This window comes from Callorhinchus milii, unplaced genomic scaffold, assembly GCF_018977255.1.
Source record: "Callorhinchus milii isolate IMCB2004 unplaced genomic scaffold, IMCB_Cmil_1.0 Scaffold3, whole genome shotgun sequence".
Lineage (NCBI taxonomy): Eukaryota > Metazoa > Chordata > Chondrichthyes > Chimaeriformes > Callorhinchidae > Callorhinchus > Callorhinchus milii.
The window spans coordinates 34,249,329-34,271,364 of NW_024704744.1; the positions used below are offsets into that span (position 1 = coordinate 34,249,329).

At 39.1% G+C, this 22,036-nt stretch overlaps 2 protein-coding genes across 3 annotated transcripts in view; one reads left to right on the top strand and one right to left on the bottom strand.

The window, feature by feature from the left end:
- Positions 1 to 22,036, top strand: part of cep85l (centrosomal protein 85, like) — a 79,326-nt gene that overhangs the window by 5,663 nt on the left and 51,627 nt on the right. The gene's annotated exons all lie outside the window — the stretch shown is intronic.
- pln (phospholamban) lies at positions 7,290 to 21,593 on the bottom strand. 2 transcript variants are annotated; one of them, XM_007899651.2, is made up of 2 exons: positions 21,486 to 21,593; positions 7,290 to 8,537 (listed from the first exon to the last, which is right to left on the bottom strand). In XM_007899651.2, exon 2 carries the CDS (start codon positions 8,442 to 8,444, stop codon positions 8,286 to 8,288), a length of 159 nt encoding a protein of 52 aa, XP_007897842.1. In that variant the 5' UTR covers positions 8,445 to 8,537; positions 21,486 to 21,593; the 3' UTR covers positions 7,290 to 8,285. The 2 variants fall into 2 exon arrangements, with proteins under 2 accessions (XP_007897842.1, XP_007897844.1); XM_007899653.2 differs by lacking the exon at positions 21,486 to 21,593 and adding an exon at positions 18,828 to 18,965.

Sequence of the window (22,036 nt, forward strand, 5' to 3'; positions counted from 1 at the left end):
AGAGGTCGAGGAGGACGAGGAGGCAGAGGGAGCTCTGGTCACACACGGTCAGGATGTCGTTTATTACTGAGCTTAATGTAATAGCTCAGCGTTAGGCAGTTTGTTTTGCTGCCTTAAGTAAGATCCATTTCATATTACTTTACAATCCTTTGGTATTACATGTTTTTATGTTCCAACAGGCATTCAAACAGAGCAGCTGAATAGCAAGCAAATAGCACTGAAAATAATCAAAAATGCTACATTTCTCCATCAGTGAACAGCACTGGGTACCATTTACCAGTGAGCTCAAACACTGGGTCAAATCCAGAGTGTAAAGTGGATAGGTTTTATATAGGTATGAATCTGATATGAAGTCTATCTTGGGGTGATAGATAGGGGTGGGGTGGGGATGGTAGGTTGGTCAACTGGGTGCCTGACATATGCGGAAATCCAATGCATGCTTAAGAGTATCCAAATAAGATTGAGAGCTCTACGCATATGCATTTCCATTCATCAGCCTTGGCGAAGACGCTATATCCATTCTCTTTGATGTGTTAGGAAATGTGCAACAACAACAACAAACAAAATTACATTTATAGAGCGCCCTTCACATAGGGAGGACGTCCCAAAGCGCCAGCTCCTATTGAACTCCTAAGAATTGTGAACAGGATTTTGTTTTTACAAATGTGTGCAACTAAAAATGCTCATTATCTGCAGATGTAAACTAGGCCAATTCTTCTCCAGTGTTATTGTTATACAACTGCTGCACTGTAACTGCACTGATACCATTGGCGGCCGTGCCTTCAGCCACTACGCCCCGAAATTTTGGAACTCCTTCCCTCAACCCCTTCGCCTCGCCCCCTCCTTCCCCATCTTCAGGTCGTGCCTGAAGAACTTCCTTTTTGACCACGCCTAAGGTCACCTTTCCCTTCCCCCTGGCTCGGCTTTGGGCTCCACCATTGTTAAGCGCTCCGAGATGCCGCCCGGCGTGGAGGGTGCTATACAAGTGCAAGTTGTTGTTATTGTTGATACTGACATCTGAATACACCCATGGTCCGTGAAAACACATTGATTGAACTATTACAGCAGTTAAACTCTTGGTGCAAATAATTTCTGTGGTTTATGACAAATAATTGCACACATCCTGAGAACTGTGGAAATGATAGTCACAGTTTTGGCCACTGCTTTTTAAAACCAATCACTCAGTGCTCAGTGCAGTGTTTTCTCAGAAGCAGTGGATCTCAGATTGATAGTTGCATTTTGCTGTGGTTCATTCTTGATCTGAAAGAAATAGCAGTCACATGCATTGTTCCTACTGTAGGTATATAGCAGAACATATAGGACTCAGCAGAATAAGGGTCACATGAGCTTAACAATGATAAACATTAATATCAGCACAATGATAATGAGAAGGAAGTTCAGCAGCAGGCTGAAACCTCTGTTGCTGGTCAGGTAATCCATTCCACTCTTTATCAAGGGGCCACAGTTGACCGCAGTCTCGAGAGAACCTGGATCGGAATTGTACTTTTGTAGTAACTCGAGGTGACTTCTTGTTTTAGTTTTGTGAAAGGTCTGTATTCCTCATATCATCTTCCCATCATCCTTTCCACTGACTCGCTTCACTCCTTCCCTGCCATACAATAACACATTATGTCAGTTAATTTGGTCATTAAATTGGTATCCAAATCGGCTGCTACATTTGCCTACAAAATACACAATCACTACACTTTGCCATAATCCCTGTGAAGCATTCATCCGAATTGAAAGGTCTCTATCAAATGCACAAGGATTATTTATTCATTTTATAAGGATTCTGCACAAGTATAGAGCCAGTGCTTTCCTATTCTATCGCCAATACTCAAAGTATTTTAGAATTATTAACCACCTAATAGTGAAATTAAATCTATTATCTTATTACTTTACGACTTAATTTTTTTATAACATATTATCTTATTGCTTCAAAACATACCTCTTTGATTGTGCATTCAGTCATTTTCCCTTCGTTCCCACCCCCAGCTTGGATGCCTGTCCAGAATTGTCAAGCACTTTGAGAAATCCTCCCGATGCAAAAGACACTATATGTATAAATTGTATTACATTGCACTTACATTGGTTTATATATTTTATCTTTTGTTTATTAAGTTTTATTTCTCGACAATTCTCATCACATAGTTTCTTCCCTTCCCTCCTCCCCTGAAGATGTTTTGATTTATTTTTTCCTTTGACTCAAAGTATGGATCCATGGGTATTAAACAGCCTCAAATGACCATTATTGATGTGTAAGACTTAACAGCGAGTGTTGGCTACTTGACTGTGGGGTATTACAGCAAAGCCCAATCCTGTTTTCACCCAATGTGACATGCACACTTCCAGCAGGTTTGCAATGTTGCTTGTTCACAGTTTTAAGATAAGCAGCACACACCAGAATCCACGTTCCAGGTAAATATGTGAAAGTCTTAAATCAACAGTATTAACACAACAAAACTACAAAACTTTTCACTCCTGAAGGGCTGTCAGGAGTGCAAACTTCGGCTGATTGTCTCCTCCCTAATTTGAGGCTTTGAGGGAAGTTGTGGTGGCATCCCAGCTGAGGCCAGAGAGCTCGGCACAGACCCCGGACTGAACTCGGGTAAAATGCTTTTTAATAGGTTGCACGTGCCAGGATGGTTATGAATCAGAAGTCTTGTTTAAATGCTGTCTCAGCTCCTCTTATTGATGTGGAATGTTCCCTTTCTTTCTCTCACTGTCTTATTGTTCCCATCACTAAGCAACATGACTAAAATACTGTATATTGATGCAAAATTAACCCTTCTTTCACAAGAACTTCCATTCTTTTCATAGCTTTCTTTTTCAGATTTAAAAAAAGAAGCTTCCTAAGGGGAAAGGTTAATGCTTTCCAGATACAATTTCACATGCTACCATATAAAGTCATTTGAGAGACTCCTGCATGCAGCGGAATTACATTTAGTCTTCACAAGGAGCTATCCAAATACTGGTTATATTATTTTTAAATATGGTTGAAGTCATTGACCATTTAAGGAGATACGGATTGAATTTTTTTTATAACTAGCTAAATAAGAAACATGCCATAGTATGTAAAACATTTGTTTTTTGCTTTCTTCTGCTAGATGCTACAGTGTAAAATTTCCTGGAACTTGTATAATTGCATTTTTATCCTTGTCTCCCCTGAGTATCTGAATGGAATGTGTTCCTGCTAATCGGGAATTCTTACACGTTGCACACATAACAAGTTTGTAGTGGTGCTTGTTCACAGTTTTAAGTTAATTAGCGCACACCAGAATCCGTGTTCCAGGTAAATATGTGAACGTCTTAAACCAAGTTATTAACACAACAAGACCTTTCCCTCGTGGTTTGGAGAGAAGGCTTGAAAGGTGGGCTCATTTGTGGTATTTGGACTAACTGAAAGATCCAGCATCTTGTCCTGATGAACACTTTCCATCAAGGAGCATTCTGTGTGCTAAGCTCTGGAATTGTGTCACTATAAAGGATGATCAGAGGAAAGCAGCAGCCTGTGTACCTATGATACCTTTCACCTATGAGAATATCCCAATGCTCTTGATAAACATAATGATCGAATTGTGTGGAAAAATAAGAGATTTAAAAATATGAACTAAAGAGATGTGAGAAAACAAAAGAGGTGGTACTGAGAGACATTATCCTGTGCGTAGGCGCTATATAAATACAAGTTGTTGTTGTACTGTGCTAAGTACTCTGAGACTCTACCCTGTGTGTGAAACGCTATATAAATGCAGGTTGAAGTTGTTGTAGAAAGGCAAAGTGGCTTTGGAGTATAGTTCCAGAGGATAAGAGCATGATGAAGGCCGTTAAAGATAGATTGGGGTTCACAGTCTTCCCTCTACCCTCCAGGTTGAATGGCCTATAACACTCACTGTTTGGACTCATCCAAGAACCTCCCACACCACAGGTCAGTGCATTCAGGAAAGGAGGGGAGATATTTTAGAGAAAAATGAAAGGTAAATGAAAGAAGTAAGTAGGAGAACCTCTTACAGAAGTGACTGAAGGCAGTCAGGCAGGCAGACTGAGCGTTCAGGTATTTTTGCCAAATGATTTGTTGCGGTTACAACCAAAAAATGAGAGAAAGGAGGATTACCATCAAGGTATCAACTGAGTATAATTTGGTTTATTATCTCTCACAGGAATGGAGAAGAGTGGGAATCAACAGACAGCTTTTAAAATAACCACACGGTGACATTTTGCAACATTTCATATTGCAAATTTCACCCCATCACTTGCTAAAAGTGGTCTAGCACCGTCACCACTGGCAAAAGCATTGTTTGTGTAAAGTGGGTTTGCTCCAGTGAACCCCTTGTTCGGCACACAGACTAGTAAGACTGGCTCACTCCCGAGATCCTGGCTCATTCTTGAGATCCCGACCAGAGCCCTGAAGAAGCCACTGTTTTGTGCCGAGTGTATTTTGTATTTCACTGTTTGATAAAGTTCAGAATGTTTCCATTGTGGCTCATAATGATGTGGGAGAGGGGAGTAGCTCAATTTAGAGCAAACATTGGTATGGGTTAGTTAGGCCAAGTAGCTTGTTTTCATGCTAAAACATTCTTTCTTATTCCATTGGTTCATAATATATACAGGATTGGTGTAGCTCTGTAAAGTAACCCTCTTCTCAGCTAACCCAATATATACCCACTCCAGCATTCATAATACTGTAGCAAATCCTTCCATACTGCATTATGATGTTTAGCAACATGGAAGAACAAATAGTTATTTAGCAAGATAAGTTTAAAAATGCTTCTCGAACGGTTGAGAACTGCAGTGAGACTAAATTCACCACATCAAATTCGGGATTTGATGTTTCTGCAATGTATTATTAAAGCAAGGTCCATGTGCACAGACATTCTCTCATTGAATTCTGTAACATGTCGGTGGGTCATTTTAGATTCAGGTTACAGCTTCTCAAAGCTGCATTCTACAGTGAACTCAAATCCCCACATAAAGTATTCCATCAAACATCCTGGTCATCGAGTGATACATAAGGGAATGTGGAGCAGGCAAACTGGCTGCCAGCAAAGTAAATGATGCAGTACCGGCATACTGTTTCTTTTGCATGCTCCACTTATGCTTACTCCATCAATGCTGGAATCGTATCTCCATATCACTCAACGGTTATTGTATTTCAGGAACGTCACCACATTAAAAGAGAAAGAGGTAAAATGAAAAGTAAAATGAAAGCACTTAGCCTCTCAACATGTCATACAATCTTCTGAGGGTGAGAGATTAAATCAGAAGCCACTGTACCATGGAGGGGACAAACACTTCCCCACAAGGATGGGCAATAACTTGAGGGTGATTTATCACTCCCGAACCTCCTAACACCCAGCTCAAGCGTGTTTGTGGTGATGGTGTGGAGCGGGCTGCCTGCCAGCCCACTAACACACAAGTGGTGTCTGAAAGGGTTGGCAGGCAGACAGACTAAGAGAGCGAAGGAAGAAAATAACCAGGCAATGGAAAAATAGAGGCCTATTTACTACCCTCACCAAACAAAAATGTAGGGTTTTGCCACCAAACTCTTGAGAAGAAAACCTTTGGATTGTTGACCATGTGAAATCCGTGGACAAGGAATGATCTCAAATACCTGAAAGAAAACAATGGCATCCAAAATGTTTTGGCAGCATCACTGCAGGGTGGCTACTCCCCTCTCCCACACCATTATGAGCCACAATGGAAACATTGTTAACTTTCTCAAACAGTGAGATTTCACCTCAGAGGTGAGTCGCGAAACGGAATTAATTGTGATGTGAAAACATTGACCGGCTGGCAGCACCTATGTAATGTTACCTCATCTTAAATCTTCACCCTTAGAAGAAGAGGAAAGAAAGTGGAGGAAGGCAAATTGTTGATATAATCTTCCAATGAAGTTTCAAATATTCTAATTCCAAATAGAACTCAACTGTGGAGTCTGGGATACGTGCATTGAACAGCAGGCACTCGCTCTGATGCAACTTAATACCAGACTAATACCAGAAGAAACCCTGGCTTGCATTCCTTAATTCAGGATTCATGGTTGAAATTGATGTGTTCTAGGCCCTGACTTCAGCCTCCCAACTGCAAATTATTCCACTTTTTATGCCAAGCCTTTTCTCATCTCTATAAAGTACTGTGGAAATTTTCGAGATTATTCTCTACATAGCTGCAGTCATGTTTATGCCAAAGTACAGAGGAGAATAAATTCTCTCACGCTGCATTGTTCCAAAATATTGAGCAATGTAGTTTGTGCAAACTCACCTTACTTTTAAGAGAATAATAAGAGAAACCACCTCCTGCTGGAACAATTAACTAATAGCCAGCCTAGTGTTTGTTCCAAAGGTGTTTGATGTATAGGAGTTAAAATTGTGACCTGTGATATGTTAATTGAGGTTTCATGAAAGATTTTGTTCTGTTTATAACTAAAAGCATTGAGTGATCTGCAGTTGTAACCTTTCATCCACCCCTCCCGACTGTGTGACAGTGACTATGGCCAAAGCAGATTCACACTGCATTTTGGACTTGATGCTTGATGGACCATTGTACTGAATTGCCTGTTTTACACTTCACTGTGCCATTTTTTTCCTTAAGCTGTATCCGTGAATCATCATGACAATGCTACAATCTGTGGACTGGCACGTCCAATGCGCAATGCAGGGCAGCTTCGGGTCCAACCAATGCAATGGAGTCAGGGGAAGGGTTACACTTGTGTACCAATCTATGTCCCTTTCTATTGCCAAGGCAGAATTTCCAACAATAACACCCACGGGTGCTCAGTCACCAATGTCAAGCGCTTTGAGAGATGTTTTATCATTTTTATCTATGAAAATGATCGTCTTCTGGGTCATAAGGTTGTCACACAATCATTTCATGTGTGTAGTGGCAATTGCAGCACTTCCTGCAGATCGCATCTGTGGCGACATTGCCACCTGGACATTGCCCATTTTTGTAGTTAAGAATATCCCCCAATATATCAAAATAAAAATAAGTATCTAAATTCATAATAACTTGAAACCGTGCAAATATAAATATGTTTGAAGTTTAAACCATAATTATGGATTGCATAAACGTTTTAAAGGCCTGAGATCAATTTGAGGTCAGAAAAATGAGTTGGTGCAACTAGAATATTATTGCTATATTATGAAGTTATCAAGTTATTGAAATAATATTTGAAGAGAGGAAAGTGCCAAATGTTCCCATTCCTTGTACTCACCTTCTCTCCCTCTGCATGCACATTCTATGCATTGTGACTATGAATTATTGAGAGATTATAAAGGAGTAAGAAAAGCAAATGGTTGTTTAGGATTTTTATTCCAGCTTTTTATGTAATAGCATTTCAAAACACATGCATTAGAAACGATTCTGTGCTTATGATATTTATATACTTGCAAACTTTATACACCTGTAATTGTTGATATACTTGTTTGTGCAAACCATTGTATAACAGCGTGAAAATATGTGCACTTTGATCAAGCAGTAAAGTACAGTGAATAAATCAGCATTGCAGCATAAAGAAATAACATGCAGATACAGTGACAGCAAACAGTTATATGACATAGTGCGCTCTAAATATGTTACCAAAGTTTCTCTTTTCTCAAAGAGTAAATATTCTCTACTTTTCACATCTCTATCTTACTCAGCCTTCACGGTTAACATTTCGAAACATCTGATGTGAAATAAAACAGATACGATCAATTTACAACTCAAAGTTTAGTCATTTAAGTAATATATCTATCCTCATTTATTTTTTATTAGAAAAACAAATCTTCCCTGACTTTTCATAAAGTTTTAAAATGAAGATATTTCCATAGCTAAAATATATGAAAGGTTAACGGTGACAATTGACCCACATCACTTACATATAAAGCTTTGTACTATGTGAATCACTGCATACCTGAAGCAAATTAGGGCATTGGAGGAGGACATTGCACTGTGGTTAAGAAACAAAAGTAAATGTAATACAAACAATGTATAATACTTGTAATATCACTGTAAATATTTATGACAGGACAGTACTGTGCGAAATAACAGAACATGCATTCTTTCCTTAAACACTTCTTTCACTCCACGCTGAGTGGTTTAAGTTCTAGGAATATTTTAAGTTAAAAATCGTTACACGTTTAAACCAAGGGAGAGAAAAAAAAGTTTTGCTCATTTTTAATAGCTTAGTTCCTCGTGAGTGAGAGTATCCTGAGGGTGATGCATAGAAAAGAGCACATCAAGGCTCCACAGATTCACAGCAGTCCACGAAAGATGAGCTTCTTGCTCGAAGATATTGTCTGGGAATTTTACATCAGCAGCACGATGATATACATAAGGAGGAGGCATATTAGAATCAGAGTGAAATTGACAAAGAGCTCCTGCAGGTTTCGGCGAGCCTGTGGGTTCACTTCAATTGCAGAGGCTCTCCTTATGGCAGAACGGGTCATTTGCTGAACCTTTTCCATGGCGACACAGGCACAGGTTGTGAGGAGGTATGAAGACAAATGTGAGAGGTCGAGTAGCTGCAGTAGGTATTTTTTGATCTCTGACTAGAAGATCTAGTGAGGCAGGTAGAGGAAATGTACAATAGTGAACAAACAGGACAGGTGCTGTGGTCAATTAACACACAGCTTAATACTGTGTTAGGATTTTCTGAGGTGCACAGTTTGCATAATTCATTATGGTTGTTTAAATAGAATTAGGCACAATTAGAACATGCGCAAACGTTGATGGTTGCAACAAATAGCTTGCGATACAAACGGGAAGCTGTGAGTACCGGAAATCTGAAAACAAAACGCAAACATGCTGGAAATGCACAGCAGATCAATCAGCATCTGTAAGGGAATGGCAAGTCAACACTTCGGGAGGACTCTTTATCAGAACTGGAGAACCATTCACACCACCATTACTTACATGTTATGAACACCTAGCAAAAGGATTGCTAGTGTTAGTGATTGGCAATAGCCCCAATGACTTAATTTACCTTGACCGTGCTCCTCTGCTACAATCAAGAGTTCTTATTCTTCATCATTCTGATATTTCCAGCCTGTTTACCCATTGCTTCCTTTTAGCTATTTTCAATGGGCTTTGAAAACTCATTCTCAGTGTAATCTAAAGAATTATTGTCTTATTGCTGAGGGTTTTTGATCTCTGTGCTGCCCTGCACAAAGATTCCCAAATTTTTTGATCCAAGTTTCTAAGTGAAAATAAAATCTTCACTCTGTCACTGTCCCTGGTCCCCACCCTTTCCATCGTCCTGTCCGCTACCTGTCTGAGAGTGAATGCAGTTTAATCCAATCCACAAACATTCTACAGATATGGGCAAAGCTGCTGCTTGGCTGACCTGTAAGTGTGCAAGTTTGGAAAAAACTCCCACCCCAGTCTTACTCCATGCTACATTTCCTCTTCCTACAGGTGAGCTATTTGAGACTGAGGAAGATCAAACGTGAGGATTATCAAGATCCCTTCAGAAAATCTGAGTGAATTTCTGGGAATCCAACCTTGCTCTACCAGTCAAAACCAATGTTTTTTATGCTGCACTACCGAGGTCCAAATTTCCACTGAGTCGTAGCTTGTAAGATTGCTTAATCTTAAAATTTAGAATTGTGCAAAAATTCTTAAATACAATCTTAATTTGGAACCCATTTTCCCACACATCTTATAAAGAACTGGCTTCCAAGTTATGACTATATTCCCACATTTCTGCACAGTCTGATATGTTACAAGAACGTGGTCTTGCAGGCTGAAACTAAGTGCAATTCCAGGCCCTTACCCATTGTGGCTCATACAATTAAAAGTAGCATCTTGTGGAACTAGGAGCTAATCATAGCTACATTTTGAAAAACTCATGCCTTTTTGACACTTGTTTCAGAGGTATTTTAGTTTAGGGAGTAAGTGATCAAGGTCAGCAGCATGTACTCTGTGAACTCGCTCTTAACTCCTGAGTTCTGACTCCATATAATTAGCAGGTGAAGGTAAAAGGGCTCCCAGAATGAGCACGTTATTGGCATTCAGTCTGGCTGCCAAAAGTATAAATAGCTTTAAAACAAATCATGTTGGGAGGTCCACTGTTGGGGAGTGGAGGGATATCTTTAGCTCTTACATATGTGAAACTGTGGGGTATTGCAACTTTACATACTAAGTACAGAACCATTATACATATTCAGACCTCATTGTCCATTATCCTTGACTGACACAATCTCACTGAACTATCCTAAATGAAACTCACTATTTCTCATTTGAACATTGAATGGTTTGTTTGGTTATAACGTTGACCTACCTTTATGGCCTAGATTTCAATCCAGGGCTGACTGATGAGATAAAATTTGCCTCTGTGATGGCTGCAAGGACCCAAAGTGAAATTAGTCTAGTTCGGCCTGACTTGGTAGGAATTAATTCAATGCACAAAATCTCACCAAATTTGGCACTGATTGATACAATTTACTGTCAGCTTGGTAAGTGACCAAATTTTAACAGTGAACATATATTACTCTGGTTTTCAGTGCACTTATAATGGGATTTCCTTATCCAGGCCTTCTTATTCAGAGGTAATTTCAGGATAGACACCAGGAGGGTTTTCTTTGCTCAGAGGCTAATTAATGACTGGAACAGATTACAGAAAAGATGTTTGAGGTCAGGACATTGGATCTGATTATCAAAACAGTTCGGTGCTGTGATGGGAAAACAATAGGCTGGCTATTCTGGAGGAATGAGATCAGATGGGCCAGAGGGTCTTCATCATCTGATCCAATCTTGTGATCTTATGACAGGTCACTTCTGCCATGGGAAATGGAAATGACAAACTATTACAATAGAGGGTGCTCTGGTGGTGGTGGGTTTTTCGGTTGGTGTGGGGAGTGGGTGGGGTGGAGGAAGCCAGTGCTTAACCTGACATCTAATCTCAATTTTAATGATCATAAAATTAACACAATTTAAAAAAAAACAGACACCCAGCTGATAAAAACAAATTGTATTCTTCTTAATATATAGGTTTACATCATACAGGGGGCTATTCAGCCAATGTCCTGCAGCTAGCTCTCCCACTGGACCTTTCAATCCTAATCCCATTCACTTGACCTTCCCCATACCCTTTATTACTCTATTATTTTACTGCATATTTTTAAACTGGTAGAAACTGGGCTTCAGCAGTCGTTTGTGGTAAGGCATTCCACCTCCTAACAACCCTGTGGGTAAAAAAAATTCTCTTTAAAAGTAACTTTGTCCCCTTCATATCCTATTGTACATAATGCAAGAGGATCCATCCTTCTCTGTGATTGTTGGTTTTCATGTTATGGTCAGTATAGATCATCAGAAGAAGAGCTATGGGTTTAAAGTGGACTTGATGGTGGCATTTTCTGATGTGAACCAGTAAGAGAACAGATGCAGTTTTGTTAACTGCAGGGCCATTGTCAGAGACGTAAAAGGAATGAGGAATGCGACGAATAGCAGCCCTGGGAGCTGTCATCCTCTCAGCAGGTCATTCTTTCAACTTTGTGTTGAAGGGCTTATTATTCTTTTGCTTAAACCCTTGGCTGTGATCTATTTTTAATTATTATCAGAGTTTGTGGTGTTATTCCACAAACCTTGCCACCTTTGTCACTTCATCTTAAGGTCAGTCAAGGGCAGATCACTTGCATTGTACTCTCCTGAATGCTGAACATAACTTGGCCTTAGCAACAATTTCCTTTGGTTCTGTGACCCTGCCGCATGATTAGATTGCAGCTGGGAAAACCACATCTAAGGGACATGTCACGGTGACATTGGGTTCACTTTGTGACTTCTTGTCTGACAGACGTGTATGAGAGTTGATGAGCTTTGGACAGAAGATATCTGTCACTTTTCAGTTATGCAATAGAAGTTATTATTAGTTATGACTATACAGATTAGGGAGATGTCATCTTTAAAATGAGCACAGTTTTTCTAATCTTACCTGTAAGATTAATAATTTCAGGTTGAAGGAGACCATCTCGTACTCCAGTCTAATTTCCTGCAAGTTTCCTTTGGTGTATGTATTCTCTAAAGTCAATGATTCTGAACAATTCTATTCACTGACTATTGCCATCAGAAGCCAGGAGAAAGGCCTTATTCAAAACAAATACTTTGAAGAACAACTTTGAATAATACGTCATGATTGAAATGGACAGAGTGAGGGCCGATCATTGCCTGATAGTGCTAGATCCACACTCTTGGTCTCACACATACAACACAAACATACAAACAGTAACACACTTCCCAATAAGTTTCTGGTTTACCTCTCCTACCCTGAGCGACCTTTCATTTGGACTTTCCTGCTTCCCGCAATAAATTGGGAGCTCAGTTCAGTTCCACATCCATGCTAACACAAAGTCAATATAAACCTCTAAAAATATCTAATTTCAGTTATATTTAATAACAGTGCCCTTTTCCCAATTGGAAATTCAAAACTGCAGCATGATTTGTAAACATAAAGTGAAAGGTCAAGCTGTTCTATTGCTGTGATTACTCTGGGTAAGTATGGGACTGTATCGGGCAAAGGGAAACATTAAGAAAGTGTGAAATTTAGTGGCCTAAAAAATCCATGTCTATTTCATGGCATTTTAATTCAGACTCTGGCTGTTCCAGTGGGAGAGACTTGAAGGGTTACGGAATGAATACAGAATAGCTCAGAATAGATTCACAGAAAGTGTAGCATAGAAGAGGACCACTCAGTTCATTGAGTCTTTTGATGTGTTGCTTCCTTCACTGGAGAGAACTACAATAATTCCAATTATCTGTTCTATTTCTGTACCATAGAATAATAGAAATGTTCAGCATGGAAAGAGGCTTTCAGCCAAAATGATTGTAACACTGTTACTTTTTCATTTGTTTTTTCTGTTATCTTTTTTATTTCTCCTACTTTCCGTCCCTTACCCCCGTATTGCTTAATGTTTTTACTTCTCAGGTGCTTATTCTGTTCCTTTCGAATGATTCTATTCATTCAAACTCATTATCTTTTTATGTTCTCTTCAAATGTTTATCCAATCCCCTTGAAATGCTGTTATGGTTTTAAGCCATTTGTGACAAAGCAATCCATATTATAATAATAAAATAATAATCCTTGCATTTGATATAGTGCTTTTCACATCTTCTAGATGTCTCAAAGTGCTTCACAGAATATACTGTAAAGTGAATTGACTATATTTGTGGGCGAAACATGGCAGCCAATTGCGCACAGCAGTGGCACACAAACAGTAGTAGATTGAGTGACCAAATTGTTATTTTTTTTCAGAGATTATTATCCCCGAAAAGCGATCTGCCAATCGACTAACAACCAGGTTCCCACTTACTGCTAGGTAAACAGAGACGTGTGGAGTAAGGAAACTTGCCCAACATTTCGCCCTGCCGGGAATCAAACCCAGGTCTCGCGCTTGTGAGGCGAGTGCTCCACAAGGGTTATATTCTTGTATCCCTTTGCATGAAGAAGCTTCTCCGAACCTCTACTATCTTCTTTAGTGACAATCCTGATCTTATAGTCACCTGTGACTGATTTACCAGCCAGCAGGAACAACCTATAGCAATGCATTCTCTCAAAACCATTGAGAATTTTTAAGACTCTTGGATCCCCTCTTAACCTCCTCTATTCCTATTTTTTTTAAACTGCCTTTTGAAGCCTAGCCTCATAGCTATGACCCCTCATTCCTGGTATCATCTGTGTGAACCTACATTGTACCCTTTCTATAATTGGGTTCCCAGAACTGCAATCCATACTCACAACTGTGGCATAACCAATGTCTTGTTTAAATGTAACATTAATTACATGCTTTTGTACTCCATACCCTTATTTATAAAATCCAGAATCCAATTTGCCTATTTCATAACTTTTCTCTATCTTGCACTACCACCTTAAAAGATCTTTGCATTTGCTCCCTTAGATCTCTCTGTTTCGTAACATCATTCAGAACATTACCATTTAGAGTATACTGTACACCCTTTAGTTTTATTATTCCCAGCACGTGGTAATTCACCTCTCTAACCATTAAACAACATCTTTTAATTTCCTCTGTTAGTGTTATTCAACAATGGGCTTCTATTAGTTCGGCCTGTATAGCTAAAGGGTTTAAAGTTAGTCGACGGTATTTCATTTTATTCTGAGAAGAACAATTTTTTTTATTGCTTTGTGACAACAGCAACCCTTTTCTGCTGCCATGTAGGGAGTCTGTTTCAAGAGAGAGTCAGTAGCACAAAGAAAAATCTAACCACCTTTGTTTGACTGGGAACGTCCAACTGCATTTTCATTATGAAACATTATGGAACGTCCGAGACACAAAGAGGGTAGTTTGGAGGAGAAGCTGTGTACACATTATTTTTAACTTTAAACAAAGTCGGTGTAAGATAGATAAGTGCCTCTTAAAAGCCAGATTTGCAATTATAATCCCTTTGAAAGAAGGACCATATATAGAAATATATTTTGTATTAACTATTCTTAAAGCGTGCTTCTGATTATAATTGAATAAGGTATGTCCTTTCCATTCTGACCCAGTCCTCCTTAGCACGTATGCATGAGGCTCATGGCAAACACTAGCAAAGCTCATCTCTATGCAGAAAAATAAACAGCATTGCATGGCTAGTCCTTTGTACATGTTTGCTCATGTTTGATACTGCCAGGACTGTACTACACATTTGCTTGACTGCACTCTACACAAAATGTACATTTTGCAGCTGATCTCTGTATTTTGCTTGCCAAGTTATTTTCCTTCACTGTTTTTAAGTGACTAAAAAGATAATAAATGGTTCAAGGGAATGACACGTACTGCTCTGTGACTGTAACTCTGTTCAGTGAAGACTTAGATTAAGGCCGGGGTAATGTCCAACAAAACCTCCCATGGTAGATACAAGATAAGACAAATAATTAGAGTAGAGGAACAATACATTCAGATATATCCACAAAGCGTATAAGAGGATACAGGTTCAGGTTGCGAAGGACAATTTTGCACTGCTACTAAGGAGTATTTATTCAGACTGAAGATAACAACAACAACTTGTATTTATATGGCATCTTCACCTAGCCTTGGAGCGCTTACGGTGATGAGATCAGATGCTGAACAAGGGAGAACAGAAAGGGGGAAACCTGAAATGGCTTATCAGGAAAGATGGTTGAGGCCAGATGCTGAACTTGTATAAATTGAAGATAGCAGAGAGGTTGTTCTGGGAGGATATAATCAAATGGACAAAAGGGACTTCTTCATCCACATTACACTTGCGATTTTATGAGCATTTCTGGTATATAATAATAGCAATGAATAATAATCCTTGCATTTGATGTAGTGCTTTATTCCATCTTTGTAATGCCTCAGAATGTTTCTCAGGATCTACTGTAATGCAGTGACTGTATTTGTATGCAACTAGGCATTAGGGAAAAAGCACTATTTAGAATTCTAAACAGCACTACATAGCAGACAGGCTATAAGGGATGGATGGGGGAGAGCTTTGTTATTTTGTTATTCCTTTCACTTGCACACTCTGAGGAGCAAGAATGCGATAATCAATATGAGAATTATAATGAGAAATTGGAATATGTATACATACCATAGTTAATTCTCATCTATTGCTATTGAATATTTGGAAGTGCAGTATTTACACCGCTCTCCAGATTCCTTCATAAATTTGTATTGAAATTCAATCTTTTAAAAGTTGCATTGGCACAGCAATTTCCCTCTACCCTAATTCTACGGGATGGATAACTCACGTTATAATGTCTTTTGAGCCATCAGGATTCAATTGCTACACTATCGTTCCAGGGTGATTGTTATATTTTCCATAGCATTTAATACTCCAGTGTTGTAGGATGGTTTCATTGAGCTTTGTGCTGAAAGGCAGCTATCAGTGCAAAGAATGAGGTGCGAGAGACAACAAGCACACTCACAAATTAACATTGTGGTTTTTTATTGCACATTGGTAGAAAATTATTTTCAGTTGATTAATGGGAAATTGTTTGGACAATGAATGTTTTTTAAGCGCTACGTTATGCTGTCCCATGTGAAGGGTGCAAGTTGTTTTTTGGGGGGTAGGGGGATTTTATTTGCAGTGTAACTGTATTTTCCGGTATTGAAATGTGCCATTCAGTCAACTGTCCTTTCCTAATGCAAAACAAAATTGATATCAAGTATCTTCTAGAGTGTATTAACTCACAGTCTGTTGTGCGATAATGATGAATGGGTGGTTTGCATATGGAACAGGCAGTTCAATCACTTAAACAATTACTACTCAACCAGAACACAATTTAAACACAACTTGCTAATAGCTCAGATTTACTGCTCTAACCAAAACATTTTTATTAGGAACTGGGGTGAGTAAAAGTTTTCTGATTATCTCTTCATGAGCTATAAAGGCTTCTGAGTGCAGACTGTTTCTGTCACATCCCAGCTTCAAAAATTAATTTTCTGCCCACTTTTGCTTTATTTACTCTTCCCATCCCAATGCGTTTCCAGGCCAGGGTACATTACTGATTGCTAATGAAGGAGGTGAAAGGCATCTTCCGTGCATCAGGCAAATCCACTCTTAATAATAATAATAATCCTTGCATTTGATATAGCGCCTTATCACGTCTTCTAGACGTCTCAAAGCGCTTCACTGTATATTGTGTGGGTGAAACGCGGCAGCCAATTGTGCATATCAGTGTCTCACAAACAGTCGTGGATTGAAGTGACCAATTTTATTGTTGTTATATTTTTTTGAAGGAATTACTACCCCCAGAAAAGCAATCTGCCAATCGACTAACAATCGGGTGCCTACTTAACCCTAGGTAAACAGAGGCGTGTGGAGTAAGGAAACTTGCCCAACATTTTGCCCTGCCGGGGAATCAAACCCGGGTTTCTCGCTTGCTAGGTGAGTGCTCTAACCAGTGAGCTACAGGACTCCACGAGCTAGGTGAGGAAAAGCCCTCATCTCGGCATTGAGACCACCTCCTCCTGATCAAATGGCAACATTCTTGTGACAAGGATGGGTGGGTTTCTCAGTACCTCCTGTGCCACCTTCCTGTCCATGTGCTGTATCCTGATCACTATCAAGTGGTCCTTGCTGTAAAGTCTGCATGTGTGATCAACATATGAGAACCGGTCTGGGTTTGACTATTGTGCCTCCGGTCCTCGCTGTCCAGGCTCTTATATGAAGACTAGGAACTTTGAATGGTATATAGAATAATTAGAAAGTGGCGGAAATGCACAGGATCTTTTAAATTCAAAGCATCTTTGAAAAATAGTTGAAAACAGCATATTTACATTATTTAAGCTCTAAACATCAACTTGGCTGATAAAAACGTAAGATAACTAAACTGCATTTCAATGTGGTCTGTTTTGAAATGATAAGACAAACATCTATTTACCTGGCTGTCAATAATAAATAAGATTAGTCTGATGTCACACCGTTGCTCATTTTGTGAGTTGAACATGAGTGGAGGTAGTGGGGGGTGGGGAAGAGAGAGAAAATATGTGGTTGAGGTGAAACCACAAGTTCTGAAACAAATTTATTCTATGCTTGAAAGAAATACAGATTGGAACCAGCCCAATGATGTTGGGAACATTGTTCATTATCACTAGCCACGTAAGAGTAAATAGGGACATTGCAGAGAAGAGCTGGGATTCCATTTATTGGAGGGCGATAAGTGATAAGGGAAGGGCTAATTAAGAACTACTTTTGCTTCTTACAGTGCATTTCTGTTTATATATATTCTGGTCATTCAGATGCACATATCAAAAGGTTGAAGCCAGTTTAAATGAAGGAATGTATTGCTGAGTGGCTCCGGAGATGTCACTTTCTCAATGCCGGTCTTAATTATGTGTCATCTCAATGAAATACAAAAATAAATCATGGACATTAAGTTATCATAGAATAAAGCTTTAAACATTGCCCTCCCATTTCATTCAGTTCCTCTCTCTCTATTAACTAACTCATGGTACCCTCATTAACCGGCAACCTTCAGCCACCACTTGAGGTAATCATATCAGTTGCCAATTTGAGATACAACTCAAGCAGCGTGGGCCGGTCAATGTCAGTCCCCCTTCTCCTCCCAGACCAAGATGATACACTCTGCTTCTTCAGATCGCATCACCTAAAACTCTGTCCATTGTATTTATGTCTAAGAAGCCCATTGTGCAGGACAGCACCCAAACTGGAATGAGTAGAACAAATAATAGGGGGAATCAAGGAGTTGAGCTTTGGTGTTGCCAAGCTTGGATTTTAAAAGTGTGTAGTTTGTAGAAGGAAGGGAGGACTTATGGAGGTAAGAGGATCCACAGTGTTGAAATTCCATGAAAGCTGTCCAACCTAATTAGGGATTAGGATGGATGGCTTCTTGGAGAAGCAAACACTGACATGAAAAAATATTGCACATTTCTTCCATAAATATTTTTTTAATTCGGTCAACCAGATAAGTGAGTTTAAATGTCAAAGGCCTGTGATTTGATCTCAAGATTTTCTAATTATCAGTTAAGTCCTCAATCACTTTCAAAGCTACTGGGTTACTTTTTTAAATAAATATTTATATAGTTTTTTTCTGCAGCAGTAATACTGTGGTCCTCAAAAAATTGGAACAAACTTCTGCCAATCTTAATATGGTTTATTTTTCCACATTTATGATTTTAGTCAAGTTACAAAAATTGATTAAAAGACTATAGAATGGCTCCAACGGATGTGATAAGGGATGGCAGGGCTTTGTGAGGATTCTCTGTAAAGACATTAAAATGGATAAGCAGAACACTGCTTTTACTGGCATGATTTTCAATTCAATCTGATCCCACAGCAAACATCCCATGGTTTAAAAACAAGCGAGGAGTCAAAGGGTGGAGATGCAGATCAAATAACCACTGACACCAATTCAAGTGGGAACAACTCACTACGCTAGCCGGATGTACATCAGACCATCCCGCAGGAACTCTCCTCCGAACGTGGATCGCATTGGGGCCGAGTTCCTGCAACTGTGATATGCTTTTGGTTTCCATAATTCAGAATTTCGGTTTAATTATTGCCATATATTAGAACCTGTTGTGAAGAAGAGAAGTGCATTGAATAATTTGAGAATTCAATTAAACTTGAAATCCTTTAGATTACAGAGGTGTTTTTCTCCCTCCAAAAAGCATCTTTTAGACAGATACAATTTATTTCACATATTAGAGGTACGGTAGTTTCCACAATTGTTTCTTTGCTACTTTAATTCATGTAAACGTGATGGTGCCTGGTTAGTTCTAAAATGACGCAAAGCAGGTTCTTTAATATAAGAATGGCCCCCTTTTTTTTTAAGTGCGCCTCCTGATTGTATAATCCTGATTCTTTAAAGCCATTCTTTCCATTGCTAGATTTGGATAAGATCTTATTCTCAGTTCTTGGCACCTGGCTTTGATATTACAGGCAAAGGTATTGATGCCTCTCTTCATTTAGTTACTAAGAGCTAATGCGGTTAGGAAATCTCTGATTTTTTCTTTTCTCCCTTTGACTAAACAGGGACTCCCAATTGACTTCTGGTGGTGTTTCATTTTCTGCTTAACTCACGGGCACTGTCAAGTTGTCAGGTCACTTGGTTTTGCTACTGGAAGGTACTATAGCACAGTGGCGTGAACTCTGGCCTCAAATTTTTCCTTGCTTTCTGTTGTCTTTTACTCCATAGTCCAAGTCTGGTTAAGACTGGCTGCTTGCTGTCTGGGGAAGACTGAGTGAAAATTTCAATAGACACAAGCATTTGTATCCAGATATCCTGTGAGAAAATGGCCACCACCTGATAACACAGTCCCCATCAAGTCATATAATTTTACAGTTAAAAACATATTCTATTCACATAAATTCCAGCATATAGATATGAGATTCACAACATACACACTTACACAGGCACTTGTGTCTCTTTCATGTTACACTTTCAGTGTCAATTCTACAGGCTTTTCATGTCAAATTGATACTAAAAATGATTTATAAAAGCAGTTTCTAACATGCGTTTTGAAATGAGATAGAAGTATCAGTTCAGCCGACCAAAGCACCTTCAGGAGGTGGTCTCAGATGAATGTAGTTCTGCTTCCCCTTCCCCATCATAGCTGGGACCATGGCATCACAACGTCACAAAGCTTTTGAAAAGTATGTTTGACAATACTGTGTGGATGTGTTTGAGCACAATTGAGGCAGAAAGTCAATATTGCGTGCACAGGAATTGGAAAATCAATTCCAAAACAAAGTGGTACGAGTGGTCAGTGTAACTCCACTCACTTTCACTTTGCTACAAGACTTGATGTCACATTTGTAGTGTAAAAAGGGATATAAAGCAAATACTATGCTAATGACGCAAACCCCAATTCACAATGCAGAAGGACTGCAAATACCATGCAGAGAATATACCAGATCCAATAGAATAGCATTGCAAGCATGGTAAAAACAGCCAAGCACAGCATGTAGAATCTTCAAGAACTGCCCTGCAACGTCTCATTTATATCATGCTTTTGAGTGTATTAGTTACTTGTATATGTATATATATGTATATATACATGTATATGAGAACATGCAGAAGATTTCCTATAACAGCTCTGTGAAAAAGTAGGTCAGCAACATATTTATCAATCCAGGAATGACATATTTGGACTGTAACCCAGAACAAATTGCTGCTTTAACCCTTGGTTTACAATTTTCTAACCCTTCTTTCAAATAATTTGTCTTGGAAGAAAGACAAGCTGATTACTGCAAAGGGTCAGGCTATTTAAAAAAAATTATGCCCTGTAGTTAATCCTTTCTTAATGTTAAGGAAGTATGAATAACATAAAGCATGAGGAATTCTGAACTTGGGTCTGGCATGTGATCGTCTGACTGTCATATTACTTTTCGTTATTCATTTCTATTCAGGAAACACAGTGAGACCTTTGCTTAAAAATGCCTTTTGAATAGAAAGAGATTCATAGTCAGAGCAAAAGATTAAAAGATCCCTGTTTTACAGTTTGGTGGTGTACAATACATCCCAAATGACCAGGGCAATCATTTCAAAGCATTTAAAAGAAATTGATTGTAGGAAAGTGATTGAATGGGTAATTGCAATTCAAGGCATAATAATAATAATAATCATCCCTGCATTTGGTATAGCGTCTTATCACATCTTCGAGTCATGTCAAAGGGCTTCACAGAATATACTAAATTGACTGTTTATTTTGTGGGCAAAACAAAGTGCCATTGCATTATTTTTGATGTGACGTAATTATTGCATCTTTTCCCTCTCGCTGGTGATGAAGGCAGTGCTCCTTTAAGTTCAAATCTGCAGTGCTTTCTGGTCACTCCGAGTTGCACATTGCAATGTGTGTACATTGAACTGTATTCAAAGGGGCTGGTTTTCTTTTGGAATACCAACCCTACTCTCAATGTGCAACTTGTATTCTCATTTATGAAGAAGGAGCAACCAGCACCTTTTTCGATTTCAAGAGCAAAGTTCAAACAAAAGTCTTTTTAAAAAATAAAGTTCAGAACTTTCTTGGAACATGCTCGTTTGTTTCCAAATCGCTGATGTTAGAAAGAGTTATGCAGTCTCTTACCTCTGTTCACGATCGATGAGTTGGGGATGTAAGCTGCTGGATAGTTGCGATCAGGGAGTGGACTGCAGTTTTTCCCTGTATGACACAAAGTTTATTGGAACAAACCGAGTGGGTGGAGAAAAGAGGAACTTTTTGAGGAGGGGTTTGTGAGCTCACAAACTGATTTATAAATGTGATTGGAGAGGTTCACTTCTTACTGGGGGGGGTGGCTTCACATACACAGCAACAGCTCTGTCACCAAAAATGTCCATGTGAACTGTCATTGAAGTCTCTTTCCCTAGATAGTCCCTCAGTCCTTTCAGAGTATTCTTGCTCCAACCTGCAGCAATGCTAGTGTTTTCTATGACTTTTCTTTCAAATCTAGCATTCTTCAGTTAGTGCCTTTGTTTTCAGCTGTACATAAAACTAACTGTCTATAAATACAAACAACCTGTTTACAACTAAACCAATGTCCCCCACCCTCGCTACTAGCCTCTGACTTACTGACATTTCTATAATTGTTGCTCTCTGCAATGGAAGTTGTTCCACTGGGCTTGAGTGATAGGAAAGGT

Coding starts and splice junctions, on each gene's coding strand:
- pln (XM_007899651.2), bottom strand. CDS start 8,444: ATGGAAAAGGTTCAGCAAATGACCCGTTCTGCCATAAGGAGAGCCTCT.